Genomic DNA, 20541 nt, shown 5'->3' with positions numbered 1-20541 from the left:
TGTGCTGTGTTCAAACTACCCCTATCCATTGTCAAAAAAATGGATGTGTTTTGAGATGATGAAAGCTGTTCATGCTATTTTCTGACCATGGTTAGCAACATGCCTGCTTACTAGGCTTGGTGGGGGTTTTTCCACATAATGTTGAAAGCAAGTGTCTTATGTATTTATGACTACCTGATCACTATGAGAAGAGATGCCTTTGAACAAAACCACTTACTGTTTACTTGCCTATAGCTACTTTTTTTCTTTTTTGAGTGAATAGTCATGAGTCAAAATTTAAAAAGTAAGTGAAAACATTCTGATCTCTAAAGTCACACTGAAATAATTATCTGAGAAGAAGAGATCTGAGAAGCCGTGTATACATTTTTTCAAAACCAATTCTCTCAGTGCCCATTACTCAAGAATATTTAAACGGGTCCCAGGGAGCATTTCTCTAAATATACCACACACCTCTCTTTTACCCTGCTACTTAATGGCGAACATTGCCTTGGCAGACCTACACAAGCTAGGGCTGCTAACTCAGCAGCCAGGATGCTGCCAACAACAGTAGCTATGAAAGCTCAGCATAGGGTGATGCTCCTGTTAATGAGTTTACTTTCAGGTCATCTTCAGCTCCATAAAATGATATTCTTGGTGCAGTTCATTATGGAAAAAAATAGAAATAAAAATAATCTATTGAGCATACAGGGGGCAAAAAAAGTATTGTGGCAGAATTTCAAACAGGAGCAGAATATTCCACCCACACATCAATAGTATGCCTTTGAAGAAGGTCAGAGATAACCAATGTTGCCAAACTAGTTTTGTCCTTCAGAAGAAATAGTATTCCAGTATGTGTACTCAAGAGCTTTATATAAGAAGAGCAAATAAACACAATTTCTCTGTTCCGTGGTCCTTCCCAAAATGTAGCAGTTTGTTGTTGTCCTCCTGCTTTGCCCTCCTCACTGAAGTGCAACTATGGTTTCTTTTTTTTCAAGGCAGCCTTGCACACCAAGGCCAAATTCCAGAAACGGACACCTAGCTCTGCTTCTTTCCTGTTTAAAATGTGTTTCTACTCATTGATCTTCAGTGTTACCTCCTCCTGATTTTTTTGTTTACGTCTGTGCAGTGGATTAAACTGGAAAATGTGGCAATGCCAGCGACAAGCAGTGTGAGCAATCTGGCAGTGCAGGCCTAGAGCCTGACATGGTGGTAGGCCATGCTCAGCAGAAGTGCAGACCCAGCTAGCAGTGTAGCAAAACAGTGCTGTGCCTGCAGCATGTAAGTAAAACAGGACACTGGTAGCTATAAACACAGAAAGTTATCTTGGAACAACAGGACATGCACCTGCATCAACAACCTTGCATGTCGTTAGTAGTTGGACCAATAATCTATAATAGTGCGATGTGTGGTCACTCATAGGGAACCAATGAAGCCGTGCCAACGAGGCTCTCCGAGTTTATATAAGTTGTAGAAGTTCCCTTGTTATGCACTTCTGCCTTTCCTTTCCCTTCTTCTTCTATGCTGTGGTGAAGGCACATTATGCCCAGATACTGAATCTTGTCTCAGCATGTGGGCAAGTTCCCCCTCCTCCAGGAGGAAGACAAAAGCCAATGCATTAGCCAGGCTTGCATGCACCCAGCGCATGCAGCGCTCGTGCTGACACCAAGTATGGGCATAATTCTTGCTTCATGCTTTCTATAGGCTGAAGCCAGTTGTTTATGAGAGTGCCCATTGGTCAAAGCCAGCCTCAAGGAATCTATAAGCATCATCCCAGTTGGTAAACAAGTTGCCCCCTCATTCACTTTGTCTCTGTGCTTGCTCGAGAGAGCATCTCCTGAGCTGCAGCCTTTGCCATTGAGCTTATTGTTGTTAGCTTCTGTTATACATGCACGCATACTGGAAGCGTCTGCATATTGAAGAAGCCCAGAGGGAGGACCTTCGCTGTTTCTGAGGGATCCAGCGTCGCTACAGCCAGTCGTACCGACCAGGAGAGCCCACCGTGCTACCAGAGGACTGGACCAACCCCCGCGGGTAAGATCTGCCCAGTTGCCAGGGAGAAGGGACTTGATCGATACCGAGTGCACGTATGCCTAGCCCCGCCGCAGCAGGAGGAGCCGCCATATGCCGCTCTGAGCCCTGTGAACCTCAGGGAAGACTAAAGCATTGTTCGTGCCTATACTGCACCGAACCCGGGACCACTCCGAGCATCCCGCTGCTCCTTTAAGATCAGTAAACGAGAATCTGCCGCCTAACGCAGCCGCATTCTCTCCCCAAGGATGTTTGCATCAGCTGCGAGAACCGCCGTGGTTGGGCCGACCCCCGTAGCTTTGTCTGCTGCCGCATCGTCCGAGCCCACCTACCGGCCACAGTCGTCCCGCCCTGCTGTGCAAGCCACGGGCCGACCCCGATCAGGACCGATCCCTGTTGTCTGAAGGGAATAGAATATCGTTCACGTGCTTTCCACCCACTAGCACTCTGTTCAAAGTATCCGCGTCTAGCAGAGTAAGCGCTGACGCATAGAAAGATTGTAATATTGCTGTGTATAGCCAGAAGCTGCCCGCGTCCCACCGAGTCTTCATCTAGTGGCCAAGTGGTGGAACTGCACCCTTCATTATATAAATATAGAAAGGGTTTATAGATAGTTCAATTAAGTTATAATCATAACAGTAAGCCAGTTGTGCAATCTATTCCAAAAACGTGCACTAGAAAATATATATAAGTTGGTGATTCATTGGTTATTAATAGTTTGATAATTAATAAAAAGAATATATTTCATATTTCATATTTCATATTCATAAATTTAATAACCTCTTCACCACATATGCTTTACTTTACTGTGCTATACTCGCACCATAGGCCTGCAACACTGGAAGAATAAAGGAACAATACTCGATCATATTGGTCAGCTGGATTGACTCCAATCTCCGTCGTTGATAGGAAAATCATTGTGTATTCCTGAGTTGTCTTGCAGTTCTTACCTGAATCCTATTAGAAGCTTGTTTTTAAAGCAGCCTCAACTATAGGAAAAACATAATATCTTTTTCTTTATTTAAAAGGTGTTGGGCAAATGAGATGCTTGTGTCTGATCTGTATAACAGCTAATTACTGACATCTTCTGCAGAAGAGCATGCAAAGGCCTCATATCATTCTTCCATAAGTATTCAGACAGGCTAGTTTCACAGAACACTGGCAAAAAGGAATCAACTATTTTCTGTCCTTGAAGTGTGGTTGATAGTGATAAATTAATCCCTGAGGTAACAGACACTATGCATTATAAATCATGTCACAATAAATAATCCAAAGAGCTTATTTGTATGTGGGGGAAACAGAATATATATACAATATTATGTGTTTAGGACTAGACATAGATTGATAAACTATATTCATATTCTTATCCTATTTGTATTATTATATTTACTGGAATATGCACTAGGAAGCCTATCCAATGAATTATAAGGGCATGAGCTCTTTGCTTTCCATTATCACGCAGCAGTATAGAAATTCTTTGCAGAAGAATGACTTCTGCATACAGATCCTTTGAGTCATGATTTCCACCTGTAACAGTATGATTTTTTTTCTCTTAAATACACCCTACTTGTAATGAAGCCAGACTTCTAGACTGTATGAGGCTTTGAGTTCAGTGGGGAGGAATCGAGCTGGCATCTTCAGCTTGTCCTTTAACTCCTGCTGCTGGGCATTTATGCATATTATCTTTTTGTTCATGGATACTGAATTAATGATCACAAATTGTACAATACAAGAGCAGAGAGTGAGATGGATTAGCAACTGTTTACAAAATAGAGTTCAAAGAGTGGTCTGTGGTGTCAAGTCCAGCTGGAGAGCTGTAACTAGTGTAGTGTCCCAGGGATCAGTGCTGGGTCCAGTCTTGTTCAACATCTTGTCCAGTCCTGTTCAACATCTTCATCAATGACATTGATGAGGGGACAGAGTCTGCTCAGCAAGTTTGCTGATGATCCCAAACTGGGAGGCTTGGCTGATACACCTGAAGGCTGTGCAGCCACTCAGCAAGACATGGACAGACTGAGAGCTGGGCAGAGAGGAACCTAATGAGGTTCAACAAGGGTAAGTGAGAGTCCTGCATCTGAGAAGGAATAATAAACTATACCAGTATAGGTTAGAAGGTGATCTGCTAGAAAGCAGGCCTGTGGAGAAGGACCTGGGTGTCTTGGTGGATAACAAGTTATCCGTGGGTCAGCAGTGTGCCCTTGTGGCCAAGAAGGTCAAAGGGATCCTGGGGTGCATGAAGAGGAGTGTGTCCAGCAGGTCGAGGGAGGTTCTTCTCTCCCTCTACTCTGCCCTAGTGAGGCCACTCCTGGAATATTTTGTCCAGGTTTGGACTCCCCAGTCCAAGAGGGACAGGGATCTACTCTAGGGAGTCCAATGGAGAGCTACCAGGATGATAAGAGACTGGAGCATGTGCCCTGTGAGGAGAGGCTGAGAGCCCTGGGGCTTTTTAGTCTGGAGAAGCAAAGACTGAGAGGGGATTTAATAAATGCATATTAATATCTGAGGGTTGGGTGTCAAGAGGGAGGGGACAGCTTCTTCTCTGTTGCACCCTGTGATAGGACAAGGGGTAATGGATATAAACTACAGCACAGGAGGTTCAACCTCAACACGAGGAGCAACTTCTTCACTGTGAGGGTCACAGAGCACTGAAACATGCTGCCTGGGGAGGCTGTAGAGTCTCCTTCTCTGGAGACTTTCAAGAACCATCTGGATGTATTCCTGTGTGACCTGTGCTAGATTCTATGGTCCGGCTCTGTCAGAGGGTTGGACTTGATGATCTTTGAAGGTGCCTTTCAACTCCTAACATCCTATGATCCTCTGATTATAGAGAGGCAGTCAGCTGATGTTGTCTTTATAGTGCAAAGGAGAGACCCATCCTTTATGACCCACTTTACTGGTAGAAGAATGGGCAAAGGAATGCCTGCAGGACTGTCTGGTCTTCTGATAAGGATAAGGAATGTCTGCAGGACTGTCTGGCCCTCTGATAAGATAAGGAATGCCACAGAACATAATGGATGTAGCTGAATCATCAAGAAGTGTCACAAGGGCACTGTGATCATGTAATTGTGAGGGTCGTAAAACAAGTAGGGGGCTTATTCAAACAGGATGTTTGTGGCTAGCTGAAGTAGGATGTTAAAACCGCAAGAGGTGGGGTTGACATGTAATCTGTAACCAATAGTATGTTGCCAAGTGGGCATAATTATAGTAAACTGTATATAAGATGTGTCTGATGCTCAATAAAGTTGGATTCGATTGATCACATTGATCGTATGTCGACCCCTTCTTGCAACACCTTACCTCTGTTGTTTCTTTTTATTAACATCATCAGAGCAGGACTATCATATGCAAAACTCTTTGTAGAAGGTAGTTTCTGACAGTAACATAAGATCAGAGAGTCTGAAAAGTCCAGCAAGTTTCTCTAAGGGAAAAACAGGATGATGCTGGTCAGCTTAGGAAGCCGGAATTAGGTGGGAAAAGTCTTGCAAGGTAATAAGTATTAATCTTGCCTGGGAGTGACTTTCCACAACGTCACCCAAAAGGGTACTGGTGGAGTTGGGACTAGGTTATCTGTAGACACACGGTTAAGTGCTCTTTCCAGTTGTGCCTGCTGATACAAAGCCAAAGCAAAAGCCCTAATGTTGTCTAAAGACAGTGTCCATGCCATGGGCTGTGGAAGTCATTGTGCCAAAACCTTGAGTCAACCAGAGGTTTTGTATGAAAAACTTTTTGTTTTAAATAAGATTTTCCAAGCACTTAACAGGTCTTTTCAACTTGAAACTGGGCTTAATCAAAGTAAAAAGAAGAAAAAATATCTTTTAAGAGAAAAAGAAAAATGCACATCAAAAAGGAAATAAACCGTGGTGTTGATAGTTTTCTCCCTGAATCACTCATCTCCTTAAGGGTTGGATCTTAATTTTAGTTCCAGTTCTATCAGCTTTCTATTTACAGCAAATTTTGTGCGTCTCTTCTAACTCTCAGAAACATTTATCTTTACATCACAACCATTTGGGACCTTGCCCTGTACCTTCCTCTGCCCTTACCAGTAGTTTCCCATCCGTTCCTGTGCTGCAGAATTTCTTTCTCACTTTGCCTCCCAGCCTTTGCTACTTTGCCTTCTTGAAGCTTCATTTGCTGCTGGAAGGTCCTTTACTCTGAAGGAAGGCATGTTTTTTTCCCTCTGTCCAAAAGAAAAGCCCAAGATAGTTGGTGGCAATTAGCTCAAGGCAGTAGCCTTTCCATTGTGCTGTATGAAAACAGCCTTTTAAAGGGGAGAAATCATTGAGTCTAACCCCTCTGCAAACCAGGACTACTTTGGGCAGGTCACACAGGAACACACTCAGGTGGATTTCTAAGATCTCTAGAGAAGGAGACGCCCCACCCTCTCTGGGCAGCCTGTTCCAGTGCTTCATCTCCCTCACAGTCAGGAAGTTTTTTCTCATGCTGAGATGGATTTTCCTGTGATTATGTTCATTTGCCCTCATCCTATCACTGGGCAGCACTGAAAGAAGACTGGCTTCATCCTCCTGACAGCTACTCTTTGTATATTTGTAGACATTGATAAGGTCCTTCTAAGCCTTCTCTTCTCCAGACTAAACAGACCCAGGTCTCTCAGTCTATCCTTGTAAGAGAGATACCTCATTCCCTTTTAACCATCCTTGTAGCACTGTGCTGAACTCTCCCACGTAGCTTCCTGTCCCTCTTGAACCAAGGAGCCCAGAACTGTACACAATATTCCAGATGTGTTTTAACTAGGGCTGAATAGAAGAGAAGAACCTCCCTTGACCTGATGGACACACTCTTTTAATGCACCCAAGTATTGTATTTGCCTTCTTGGCCACCAGGGCACATTGCTGTCCCATGGATAATGATTTATTTTCAACTAACAACTCTCCAGCAGGTGAACCCCTAGCCTGTACTGGTGTGTGGTGTTATTCCTCCCCAGGTGCAGGGCTCTACACTTACCCTTGTTTAACTTAATTAGGTTTGTCTTTACCCAGCTGTCCTGACCACAGAACAGACACTCCTCCCCGTTTTGTATCATCAGCAGGTTTGCTGAGGGCATGCTCTGCCTCTTCATCTGTGCTTTTGATGAAGATGTTGAACAGCACTGACCCCTGGGGAATATCACTAGCTGGGGATCTCCAACTGGGCTTTGCATCATTGATCACAATCCTCTGGGTTCTGTTGGTTATCCATTTCTCAATCCGTCTCACAGTCCACTCTTCTAAGCCACACTTCCTGGGCTTTCCCACAAGGATGTTATGGGAAGCCTTACTAAAGTCAAGGCAGACAATATCCACTGCTCTCCCTGAATTCACCCATTTGTCTGGACTTGTATAAATCCTTTGACATCCTTCTCTCTGAACTGAAGAGATAGGGATTTAGTAGGTGGACTGTTTGGTGGATAAGGAGTTGAATGCATGGTTGCATCCAGAGGACAGTGGTCAACGTCTCAATGTCCAGATGGAGATCAGCGACAAGTGGTGTCCCTCAGGGCTCTGTATTGAGACCGGTGCTGTTTACTATGTTCTTCAATGGCCCGTATCCAAGAAGGAGTCTGTCTGTTCTGCCTTCGATCCCAATCCATGGCTTCCTGAGTCTAGTGTCAGAACTCCGTTCCTGAATCTGGTTCCCATCTATCTTTAAGTCTGGGGCTTCCCAGTGCCTGCCAACAGCATCAAAAGTGATAGTGGTATAATTGCCATCGTCAGGGGGATTGGGTTTGATGCTGATTATGTATGTACCTGTGTGTATTTTGGTTTATTGCTAATATTTTCATTAAAGCTATTTCAGTTTCCCAGTCCATAGGTTTCTCTACCTTATTCCCTTTCTCTTTACTTCTGGAAGGATGAACGGGTTAGTAGAGACTGTATGCAACTCATCTAGTGTCTGGCCAAGCCCTAACCCTTGATAGACACTGAGCCAAATGGTGTGGTTGACATGCCTGAGGGACGAGATGCCATCCAGAGGGACCTGGACAAACTTGAGGGTTGGGCCTCTGAGAACCTCATGAGGTTCAGCCGGGCCAAGTGCAAGGTCCCATACCTGGGTCAGGGTAATCTCTGGTATCAATACGGGCTGGGAGGTGAAAGGACTGGGAGCAGGGCTCAGCAGTACTGATGGATGAAAAGCTGGATAAATGTGTGCTCACGTATGAGAGGCCCAACAGTATCCTGGGCTGTATCAAAAGACGCATGGCTAGCAGGTTGAGGAAGGCAATTCTGCTCCTCTACTCCACTCTTGTGACCCCACCTGGAGTACTGTGTCCAGCTCTGGACTCCTCAATATGAGAACAATGTAAACCTGTTGGAGCAGATCCAGAGGAGGATCACAAAAATGGGGACTGGAACACCTCTCCTATGAAGAAAGGCTGGGAGACTTGGGGTTGTTACATCCTAGAGAAGAAAAGGGTCCAGGGAGACCTTGTAGCAGTGTTTCAGTACGTAAAAAGAGACTACAGGAAAGATGTGGACAAACATTTTAGCAGGGCTGTCTTAGGAGGACTGGGGTTTTAAAGTAGAAGAGAGTGGATTTAGACTACATATTGCCCAGAGATACCCCGTTCCTAGAAACACTCAAGTTCAGGTTGGATGGGGCTCTGAGCAACCTCATCTAGTTAAAGATATTTCTGCTTATTGCAGAGGAAGTGGACTATATGACCTTCAAAGGTGGACTAGATGACCTTCAGATGTTTCCATGACTTTTTCCCCATCTGGTCTTTCACCATTAGGTTAAAAATCTCGAATCAAGACAGCGAGTTTTCCCCAAAGAAGTGCTGTCATGAGGTGAAAAATGTATCTTCTAAACCCAAAAATGTGCATTGGCTTAGCCACAGCAAAAGCAGGATTGATATTTTGCTCTGAAGAAGCTGATTCCTTGCAAGAAAGGAAAAGAGCCATTTCTGAGCAAGGGTCATCATGTTTTCTCCAGAGTTTGTATTGTTGAAATGAATTCAGTTAAAACTGTGTGGTAAGATTTGTACTTACATTTGAGATAAAGTCACTGGAACAGGTTTTAATCTTTAAAGTTCTTACATCAAAATTTGAGAAAATTCTGTTTAAGTTCTTGTTGCAAATTCCTCATCATATTTAGGATAGCAAATTCAGTCAGAACTTTAACCTTACTTGAGCCAAATCTGCTGTAAATACAGTTACAGAACGTTACTACACAATACCAGGGATAATAACCTTAAGTACAATTTAAGCATACCTTAAGCTCACCTTAAGCATTCATCTGATCCAGTAATCCCCCCAAACAGTACACTAGTTAACACAATTTGTAATAGTTTCTTGCTTGCCCTCATTCTACACATGCTGGCTGCAGCTCTTCCAGAGAGATTACTGAGCTGAAACACAATCACACACCTGAAATTCATTGCTCTCTTGGTATGGTTCAACTCACCTAGTCTTTGACATTGGTAGAATAAATGTTTACATCAAAGCTTTTCACTCCAAGCTCTCTTTATAGTCCAGAGATACTACAGCTTATATTTTGAAGATGCTACTCATGATGATTATTCTTGTGCTTTAGCAGGAGATGAATCTCACTGCAGACACCTGTATTTGCACAGGTACATCCTGGTGTGCACATGAATGTGAAACTGGGGGGGTGAGAGAAGGAAGATTTTAATTTGAAGCAAAGTTGACATCCCACAGAAGCTCTCAGGTGGTTTGCCTTTGTGTGTTTCTGTGGTTTGTTTTGTTATTTTGCACAATTAATATACAAATGGACATTCTACACAGTTCTGAGTTTGTGTTTCTCCAAGTTAAACCAAAGAAGCAAAAGTTTCTCCCCTGGGTGACTGTCCCTAAGCACGTTAAAGCAAAGAATCCTTAAGCATTTTAAACGCTATGCTTGGATTTGGCAATGCCTGTTGCAGTGTTCTTCATGATGTGTTAACACATGCACATACAGTGCAGGGAGTAAGTAATAGAGAAAATAAATCACAGAATGCTACAGGTTGGAAGGAACCTCCAGACATCATCGAGTCCAACTCCTCTGCAAAGCAGGACCACTTAGGGCATGTCATCATAGGCGGGTTTTGAAGATCTCTGGGAGGCTCCACAACCTCTCTGGTCAGCTTGTGCCAGTGCTCCAGTTATACACAGAATACCTGTTCCTCCCAATCATCTGGGAAATTTGGAACTTCTGTTGCAGTTTCAGGAACCTTTCTGCCCTTTAATCAATAGAACAAGAACACAGTCATGCTGAAACCAATCAATTGGAATGAAAACCATCCCAAATGGTTTTTAAAGTAGGACAGTGTTTGCTTAATTTGAAGAATGCTGATCCATATGAAATACTCCCAAAAATCTTAGCCTAGTCACCAGGGTGTGGGGGGAAATGCAAGCTGGCGCTCTGTGTTTTGTAGAAGCTAGCAGCTCTGCTGGAAATCTCATCAGTGCAGCCTAAGATTTGGAGGAACATAATTACCCTGTCACGCAGTGAAAGCTTCCAGTTAAGATCACTGATAACGTAGTGTAATACTGCTAATTTAGAAATGCAAAAGGAGGACTTGTTAGTGAGAGAGTATTGCTACTATGAGATTACTCACCAGGTGCACAGTCTGTACCAGCTCTTGGTACACATATAATAACTTAGAGTTTCTCCAAGGAGTTGCCAGGAGTTTGGCATTTTTGTAGTACCTGCAAGGTGGAATGTTGCAGCAAACTAAACTGACACAATGATTTCTGCTTCAAAATCTTTTGAAGTGTGATGCAGAGAAGCAGTATCCCACAGGAATGCCAAGATCCCTTCATGTATGTTAGCTAGACACTTGTTACTACAGGAATGTGCCTGCTAGCCCTTGGCTACCTCCTTTAATTACTGACATATGGCAACGCATTACTTAAATGAAATGGCTAACACAACTGTTTGACCACTTTCTTTTATTAGCATATTTTTATGTTCATACTTTACAATAGAATAAGTTATATATACAGCATTAAACAAAATTATTAGAAAGTAAGCTTTGGCAAGAGCTACAGGATATTTTTTTCATTCCTGTACGTCTTTTGTGTAACAATAAAAATACTGTATCCTAAATAAAATAATGTTAAATAGTCTGTGTTCACATTGGCACCATCCCTTTCTAGACCCTAACTCTTCATGGCCCAACAAACATAAAAGAAGAGAATTCCTGCATCTTCTTTCAAAATACTTAATGACATGTACTAGTAAATGACACATGAAATATAGGAGGCAGTCCGCCCAGTAACACTGCAATTAACCACAGGCACAAGAAAAATAAAATCTTCACCTTTTCGTTTTTGTTTTTGCTTTCCCTGTTTTTATTATTATTATTATTATTATCATTATCATTATCATTATTCCAGCAGCAATAATACTAAACTGCAAATTCAGGGTCTTGAAAATCTTGTTGCAGACTGCTGAGTTGTTGGCCAATTTAGTAATCTGCTAGAAGCCTCTCCAAATCTGTATGAGTTTGTCACTGATTTCAAGATAAGACGAATTCCACCCCTAAATTAAACATCAATTAGCTAGTTCAGTGTTCAAACAAATGCAGCTTGCTGCTTCATTAGCAGTTAAACTTCTTGTTAAATTTGGCGTATGCAAATTAATAAAGAATATGTGATGATACAAAAGAAATGGTGGAAGACTAATGAGAGGGATAGGTTTTATCTTGCAGTATGCTCTTTGCTATATAAATTGAGTGGTGAAAAGATACTAACAAATGTTAAAGGGCAATACTAAACATTCTGCACAATTAAGAAGGTGCTATCAAAGATAAGACGTAGTTACAAAGTGATGGAATTGTTAAATTCAGGGTAACAGTTAATGTTTTTCATAACATTTTGTTCAGTCAGGCATTTTGGAATCTAAAAACTATTGCTTTGTAACTGACACATCTCTCAATTCAGTGGCTGCACTCATTGAAATTTGGCATCACTCGTTTTAGCTTTAAATTCAGCAAGTAAGTGTGGCATTGTTTTGTGGTATCACCAAGTTTTAGAGAACTTTTTACTGGGAAAATGAGAGATCAGTTAAAAGGGAAAAAAAATGTCATTTTTGCTGCATACAAACTCATGATAATGCATTGCTTTCTGAAGGAGTTGGTTTTCACCTGTGGATTCTGTGCTTGTGGGTCTATGTTTATGAGTACAACATTAAATCCCCACTTTCCCCTCTGCATTTCAAATGTCTCTAAAGAAATCTACTCTTTTTGCTCTTCACATTAAAAGTGCACCACTCTTGTCTGAAATCCCTCTGCTTGGAATATATTTTGATGTATAAATGTCACTGAACATTTTTCATGGTAGTGGACCAAACTCGTTTTGTTGCTTCCTTTTTTTTTGTGTGTGTGTGATGGCAAAGAAAAGAACTCACTGCTCTCAACTACCAGGGTGTGACTGCCAACTTTTATTGCCCACTTGCTAACCAGCCTGTCCTCAGCAAGTCAGCAGCTTGAGTTTACAATTTCTGAAATGTCAGTGTGGACCAAGAATACATTTGAGTGCATTATGTACAGCACTTTGAAGCACATCAACCTGTAAATTATGTTGACCTTTTTTTTTTTCTCATATAGTAGAGTAAGTTAGTCTGAGGACTGTGTATACACCTATGCACATACTTCTAGAGACAACAAACCCATTGCAAGTGTAGAAAATTAAACTGATTAGATACTGAATGTGTCAGGGCCAAAAGAAGTGCACGTGCCTAATGTGTCTTCATTGATATGGTGTCCGTGGTACTGTTTTTGGCTGTAAGTGTTAAAGTGTTGAACAAAGCCCTAAGAGACAGGAATATTTTCAAGGAGCAATTCAATGGTTTTCTTGAAGGCCAGGCAGGAAGGGTATTAGCAGGATTATCTTCAATTATACACAGACTGCAAAATGGATGTTTGTGGGTTCAGTTATTATCATTACCATGTTTAACATGATCACTTTGTTTAATGATGTTTCATACCAAGCTTCCTAGGAGATTTCTGTCCTTGGTTTGGTAGATGTGTAACTTCACCTCTGCAGAAGTCAAAGAGAAGAGCTTCCTGTTGGTTATCAGGAATGATTATGTAGAAGAGACATCAATGCTCTTTTGTCCAAGGTAATGGTCTTCTCCCTAAAGTCTTTGATGCTGGACTCATGGTCCATGTGAATGATGTGGAAGTGCAGGTCCCAGGCAGGAACGTCAAGATGTCCCTGCTGGTTCAGGAGCAGGCATTGCTTGTGCCCATTCCAGAATATCTGCACACAAGGATTCAACAGCATCCAACCGCTCAATTTGCACCAGTTTGGTTAGCAGTTCTGGGATGCTGTAACCTGCTGTACTGATGCGATCAAATAGCTGCATGCCATCTGTCATACCACCTATCTCATCTCTCTTCAGTCCAAAGCTCTCAGCAAGGTGGCGCCACGTTTTCACGATAGCTTTTTCTGTGTTGTAGGTCGAGCTGAGCATTCGGCTGGTCTTCTCCAGGCAGTCAAATGGCAGCTCTGTAGGGCTCAGACCTGAAAAGTGAGGCATTTGTTTTCAGATGACTGTGCAAAAGTCCTGAGTATTCAAGACATTTATTAATTTACCACAGTATATACTGTTAGCAATAAGGACAGCTAAAATCTTTAACTGATAGCCCACGATAAATATGTCTAGCTCCAAAGTTATTACTGTGCCTTATCAAATTAATTCTTCCTAGTGACTGCAGGGTACAATAATTAGGGTAAAAAGCTTTCTGCAAAAGAAGTATTAGAAGAATTCCCACGGCACTGCCCCTTCCTTCAACAATTTACTAGCCGTTAGGAAAAATATATTGCAACCGTATCCCTAGTGAGCAGCTCCATTAATACACCTCTGCAAATCAGGCACTGTGTTTGAGCTCAAGAGACAGCTTTGATGCTTTCTTGAGTCTGTCACCAGCAGCTGCCGTAACATCTCTGTAATTGAAAGTTGCCCTTGTAGGAATGTGAGGAGGAGCTTGGAGTGCTCAGTTGTCATTACTATCACTGAACCTCTAGGGAGGATTTAACATTCATCCTGTGGGGGAAAAGCTATTTTTTTTTTTTTCCTGGACATTTTTTTCTCTGTATTCATGGTCACAAAATAGAGGAGAGAATAATCTACAGTATTTTTACAAACCAGTCATTTACTTCCATAGTTTTTCTGCTTTGTACTCAAAAGCAGTAATTTGGTGGGAGATAGAGCTACCTGAACCACAGACAAGCCAATCACCTTGTGTGTGTGCTTGTGTGTGAACAAACACAGTCATGCCTCCTGTTCTGTAGGGAAATGAGTTCATGTCTCTTCTGCCAAAATAATCCAGGTAGTCAAATGCTAAAGAGGGTTAAAACATGTAAAACTTGGAAACTCCAATTTTTGTTGTGAGAGGTGGGACAGGATTTAAAGCAGCAAGACTTGTGTCTTATTCTCAGTCCTGACTCTCCCCAAATTACACTTTCATATTTGGAACTAGTTTATATCTGTTATGCAAGTGACCAAACCAAACAGGTTTCCTCTAGATGGAGAATGCAAGATTGCTTCTTAGAGCTTTGGTCTGTGTGCGTGTCCCAGTCCAACCCAGTGTTATCATATAATCATAGAATGGCTTAGGCTGGAAGAGACCTTAGAGGTCATCTAATTCAACCTCCTTGCTGTGGACAGGGACACCTCTCAACTAGACCAGGTTACTCAAGGCCCCATCCAACCTGCCCTTGAACATGTCCAGGGAGGGGACATCTACAGCCTCTCTGGATTTCTAATTCTTCCTGTTCTCCATAGGAAGGAAGCTCATGTACACCCTTGTAGAGAAGCCATGGCATGCTCCAGCTCAAGGCCAGCCTGAACATTTCTGGGGTCAGGGCACCACCGGGTTCCTGACAAGTGAGTACAAATCTGCCTACAGAGTGTCTTTCCTGGCTTGGGACTTCACATTCCATAGGAAGGCTGAGACCTTTCTTACTTTAAAGCAAGCACTTTTGATCTAATTTTGTGCTGTTAGTGAACAGGTGTAAGTTTTGTACACTCACCTTCTGCAACATCACACACGTTAGCATACACGTCAAGTATCTTTTTCCGTCGACTCTGAATCTAAATTAGAAGAGTTTTATTTCATTAATTTTTCAGTCACGGTAGTAAACAATTAGCAGACAACGGTAAAAAACCTGTGTAAGACCTTCATTTCATGGCACTGGGGATTATCACATAATGTCCTCAAGGGTCCCTTTTGAAGACTCAAAGAAAAGGACACAGCAATTATTCTGCGAAGCATAAACCTATTTCTGGCTTATTTTTCCACTGCTAGAAATATTTCATTCCATCTTTTAGTCTTTTTGGTTTTTTTTAAGATCAATTACATTTCTGTTCCAAGCATTTGTATGTTTTATTTCTCTTTCAGGATGAAGCAAACTCCTGACAATAAAGATAAATCAAATAATATGCACTCCAGCAGTTTTCCCGGGCATGTCCAGGTAAACCAGGACAGGACTAGCTACAGGGAATTAAATTCATACTGAAGTGGTCTTCTTCCAGAAGAGTGGACTGTGGAGGACAGGACCTTCCTTTCGGTCATTTGACATAGAACTGCTCAGTGCATTGCTAATTAACCATTTTTCCCCCCATGATACGTTACCTGGTTAATCTGAAACATTTTAGGAATAGATTTTAAAAAATATTAAAATCAGCAACAGTTTGGATTGGAAAATGTGAGGTCCAGGGTGCTCCAGTCATTTTCAACAAACTTGGACTCAAAAGCTGACATTTTCCAAGCTGAAAATGGACATTTTGCTATAGTTTCATTTAGCAAATATATTCTCAAGGTTTGGCTTTGGAATCAATGTGAAGTGAAAATGAATGTCAAAATGTCATGAGTGCTCAGGGACTGGAATTGTTATCCCTCTGCCAGCTCTCATTAGAACTGAGCTTTCTGAAAAGCTGCCTTTTTGACAGGACTCTAGCATTATCTCCACAAATTTGCCACTTTTTGCCACAAGCCAGGCTAGGAAAAAACCTTTACTTTCAGTATGGGTTTTTTGGATGGATTTTTTTTTTTTTTTTTTTTTTTTTTAATGGCAAAATTTACTCTTTTCACTTGGGCTGTAAAGGGTAAGGTACATCAATGACCAGGATTAATAGACTTGCAACTGGAGACCACAAAGTGGCTGCTTCAACCCAAGCCTGTCTTGTAGGCATAGATGCTGTGCAAGTGTGTTTCATTGCAGAGCAATGCCGTGCAGACACTAATTGTTGTTCACTTATTTTTGGCATAATTTACATGTGTTTAATCACTTGTGTTGATATTGTAGGCTTGGATTAGCTGTTTTAGAACCTTATAAACAAGACATTTTCTTGCAGTAGAATTTATTAAAACTCCTCTTATGCAAACTCTTGGATAATATTTTCATTCTCTTCTCATTTTTTAGGGCAAGAACAGTAGTTAAATAGTTCCATGCCCATGAAGAATTATATAGGATACTCTTTTGACCAGAGGCAGAGGATCAAGTGTTTGGAAAGTTTATGCTCAAAGCGAACAGGTAAATTTGAGTCTAATGATCATCTATGTGGTAGCTCATTGCATAATGGGTTTGTTTTAACTGAGAAGCATAAGACTTAGTTAGGAACAAGATTCTAACTTTTTTTCACCCTTGCCAAATAGCTACTTAATACCCTTTCTTGTACTAGAAATGTTGCTTAATCTCTACCCTGAAGCAAATTACTGCTTTTCTAACTTCTGGCAACTGTGAAATATTAGGCATGTGGATTGTGAAATATTAGGCATGGAGTGGCGGATCTTGATGCAATCTGCACTTTCATTGTAAAGTTTGTCTTTAGCTGTGTTAGTAAGGCTACAATCCATGAGATGTATGTTAAAACAGAAAAATGAATTTTAAAATGTGAGTATTGGAGAAGTAAATTACTTCATAACTGTCCACAAATGCATATCTGTCTGCAATTACATAACTGTCTACAAGCACTAAAACCATTTCTGTTGAAATTGTGTATGTCTGGACTCAGATGAAAAATGAGCTACTTTAGAAAGCTTGAGTTGAGCCCTCTCAACACTTTAAAACATGCAAACATGAAAAGATGCATTTTCAAACCTTTTTATTCTTGAAGGATATCTGATATTTGATACTAATGATGTGATTTTGTCCTACCTATTGACATTTTAAAATATTTTTGAAGTCCTAAAAAGATCTTTTAAATATCTAGGCAGACACCACCTTTCTGAGGATAGCTTCCCATTAATATAAACTAAAAAGTTGTGTGGGTGAAGTGTGGCCTAATCTGTGCCTTGAAATACTCCAAGTGAGATAAAATGTCCTGAGTACTACATGCTCAGCAGGAAGAAGTGAAGGCCTTCCACAGCAAAACAAGCAGTATATTCAGAGCATGGGAGCAACCTTCAAAGCATGTGTGTGTCCTTCAAAATTACACACAAATCCCAAGCACAGCACTGGATAGTATTGAAAAGTCTGTGCCATGGACGTACCAATGTGACTGGGTCAAGGCACTCTGATACAATGCTATTGTATGAATCCAGCTGTGCTGCTACACTATTTTCCTGTTCTGAATTTTCTGTGTTAAATGTAGCATGAGGGTTAGTTATATAAGCATTAGCTGTATTGGAGAGGGGTGCTATTGTGTTTTGTTGTTGTTTTCTTTTCATAGATCATAGAATGGGTTGGATTAGAAGGGATCTTTAAAGGTCCATCTCATCCAACTGACCTGCAATGAGCAGAGACATCTTCAACTACATCAGACCAATCCAACCTGACCCTGAAAGTTTTTTCTGTCTTTACACTATAAAATATAACACTCAAAAGAGAAAAGTTATTACTCTTGTAGGAAATTTGAGCCCTGAACAGTATAGGTGTGCATATGTTTCAGTATACAAAGGAGATTCTGTAATAGATTTGTCTGAAGAAGTAAATTAGTTTCGTCTGCACTATAATGCATTGGGGTGGTGATAGTTTGTATATTGTTCTCTTTATAAAAACAACCAACAACCTACAAAAACCCAACACAGAAAAATGCTTTCCATTTTTACATCTCAAAATAGCCTTACCCCAGATGATTTATTGCTTGTAGAAGATTTATCTCTGGCCAAATGCACTAAAGATAACAAGCATCTCTCTGGAGTCCCTTGCTTGTCAACTGCAGCTTCTTCATCACTATCCATACTACGGCTTAGAAGTCGTTCATTCTCAGAAGATGCATCATTTTCACTGTAAGAGGAAAGATATGGTTGTCTTATTGAAGCCTCTTATGGGTCGACTTCAATCATCTCATTTTTTGCTATCCTAGAGTAATGGAATAAAAATGTCTTCCATTTTTTAAAATGCCTTTCCTCCAGAACACAGCAAATGCCCACCAAGTTGCACAGGCATGCATAGGTTGCAAGAATCCTTCTATAGATGGATTTTCTAACTAAGGACAGTATTCAGCCCACCTTATCTGTGTTATCCTGCCGGGCTTGGCCACCAGGCAGACACAAAATGAGAAAAACTATCATACTGTACCATGCAGATAATGCTACAGACAAGGAATTTCCTTAAGGCCTTGAGGAGAGATTTTTATTCCTTCTACATGAAAATGACAGGGAGCCCTACTAAGGGTATGCATGCAAGAACAACATGTATCCCAAAAATGGACCTCTCAAAAGAGGATCCCCAAGAGCTAATGAACTTATCACAGAAAGAGTGGGAAGGACACATGTTTCCCTTGGGAAATGTCTGTAATCCTGTCTTAGAAACAGGAGGAGGAAGAGCCTACTAAGGTGTCCAATCTTTTCCTGCTGCAGCAAACTATCAGTGTATCCATCTAACTTGTTCTTCATGTGTTTTTCTGTACCAGGATGATTGGGTGACTATATGCCTGTCCCACTTCAGTCAAACTGGAAGTATGCTTGCCTTTTACCTACCTTTTAACAGCCTTAGCTGGAGCTGCTGTAAGTTTTTCAAACTCTTCTTTTTCAGAGAATATCACAACGTTATCTGCAGATCAACAAAGAGAGAACTTTAAATTGGCAATTAATTCTGAGACCAGTGTTTTGTTTCAACAGTTGTTTCTGATGGCAGCCTTATTGTAAACATAGATCTCTCTGCTACATTTTTAATTGCTATTGGAGGATTAAGTGACATTCTAGATGGACAAAAATTATTAGACACAATTCATGAGTAAACTGACAAGGATTTTATACAAATCAAAGGAGAAATTTTAACTAAGAGAAATACATTAAGAGTATTGAAACCAAATGTTTTCTTGGACAGAAAAAAACATTAAAGTGATTTATACCTTGCACTTCTTTCTTCTCTTCTTGTGTGTTAGCCTGAGCTTCAACATTTTTTACTGAGTGGCTCTTGCAGCAGGCTAGAGTATAAAAATACAAACCTGATTATTCTGAGAAGCTTTCTAAAAATACTATTTGCAGCTAAAATCTCATGTGCTGAAAAATTACCTTGAGCAGAAGGTTTTGTTTTCACAATGTAAAACATGATGATAAGAACAATGGCAATAGCCATTATGAAGATAGTAGACATTGCAATTATAAGAGCTGTAGCCAGATGTCCTTGTCCTGAAAGATCTGCTGGAATAAACCACAACAACAACAATTATTTTCATAAAGAAGCAACTCAGAGTTTCAGAGAAGAGTTAACAGTTTATGGTCTGCTCTACACCTACATTTTGCATGCTCATTTAGATGATCTGAATCTTACTCACTCATTAAGCATTGAAAAACTTGCTGTTCCCATCTCAAAGGCAAACTAATTAACAGTTTTTCATAATTGTGCCACTTATGCCAGACTAACCAATTAACAGTATTCATTAAGAATTAACAATCAGGTGTAAAGATGTAGACAATTATCTGGCAACAATATAGGAAGCAATATGTAATCTAGAATAGCAGCTTTCCTAACAGTATTCTGGGAAGCAGCAAACAACTGGGATGAGAGCTACAACGACTGTCGATAGCTATGGCTGCCTCAAAAGCTGTGCAGCAAAAAGGAAAACACAATGCATATGTGGAAGAACTGTTCTTCTAGGACAGACTTAAAATGCAGCAGGGCTAGCAGGTGAATTCAAAATAAGGTATGCAAAAAGGTATTTGGAAGCAGAATTTGGATGTGAAAGACTAGAATTAAAAAGCCACCAAAGGATGTGGAAAAATGACAGACATGCTAAAACTCATCAAAACTTTAGTTTTTCTGAAAACATGATCCTCAGCAATCATATTTCTAGACAATAATAGGAAGATCAGCATCACCAGTACTTAATTAACTGCATCATTGCTGTTGTGTCATCTCAGCTTCCTGTATCTTTAAAACCTAATAATCATGCTGGAGAACTGTTTATGTTAGCTCAGTAAGAGACTGGCCATATTTTGTGCTTTAAATTATTTTCACTAGTCTAATCTAAGCCTTGCTGAGGTGTAGTCTCATTTCTGTACATCTACAAATAATGAGCTAAATTTATTGCTGTCTTTACTGAGTAGGGTTTTAGAAACCCAGAAATAGTGGCAATGAAGTTCACAACAGATATTTTCAGCTTGATTGCACTTTTTTTGATGCCATTTTCAAAACAAAC

General features: G+C 40.8%; 1 protein-coding gene across 5 annotated transcripts in view; it reads right to left on the bottom strand.

The window, feature by feature from the left end:
• Nucleotides 1-10889: 10889 nt before the first annotated feature.
• The window catches only part of EDAR (ectodysplasin A receptor), a 75191-nt gene continuing 65539 nt past the window's right edge, over nt 10890-20541 (bottom strand). For 4 of the 5 annotated variants that reach the window (XM_068137442.1, XM_068137434.1, XM_068137420.1 and 1 more), the window contains exons 7-12: nt 19415-19543; nt 19252-19326; nt 18878-18950; nt 18023-18182; nt 14985-15045; nt 10890-13472 (exon numbers count right to left, since the gene is read on the bottom strand). In XM_068137442.1, coding sequence (XP_067993543.1) covers nt 13153-13472; nt 14985-15045; nt 18023-18182; nt 18878-18950; nt 19252-19326; nt 19415-19543 — 818 coding nt within the window. In that variant the 3' untranslated portion in view covers nt 10890-13152. The remainder of the gene's footprint in view (nt 13473-14984; nt 15046-18022; nt 18183-18877; nt 18951-19251; nt 19327-19414; nt 19544-20541) is intronic. The other variant, XM_068137425.1, reaches the window with a different exon arrangement.

This window comes from Melanerpes formicivorus, unplaced genomic scaffold (genome assembly GCF_026170545.1).
Source record: "Melanerpes formicivorus ecotype bairdi unplaced genomic scaffold, bMelFor1.0.p_v2 SCAF_1, whole genome shotgun sequence".
Taxonomy (NCBI): domain Eukaryota; kingdom Metazoa; phylum Chordata; class Aves; order Piciformes; family Picidae; genus Melanerpes; species Melanerpes formicivorus.
The sequence above is the reverse complement of the archived record's forward strand: the minus strand, read 5'-3'. Positions and strand labels throughout refer to the sequence as shown.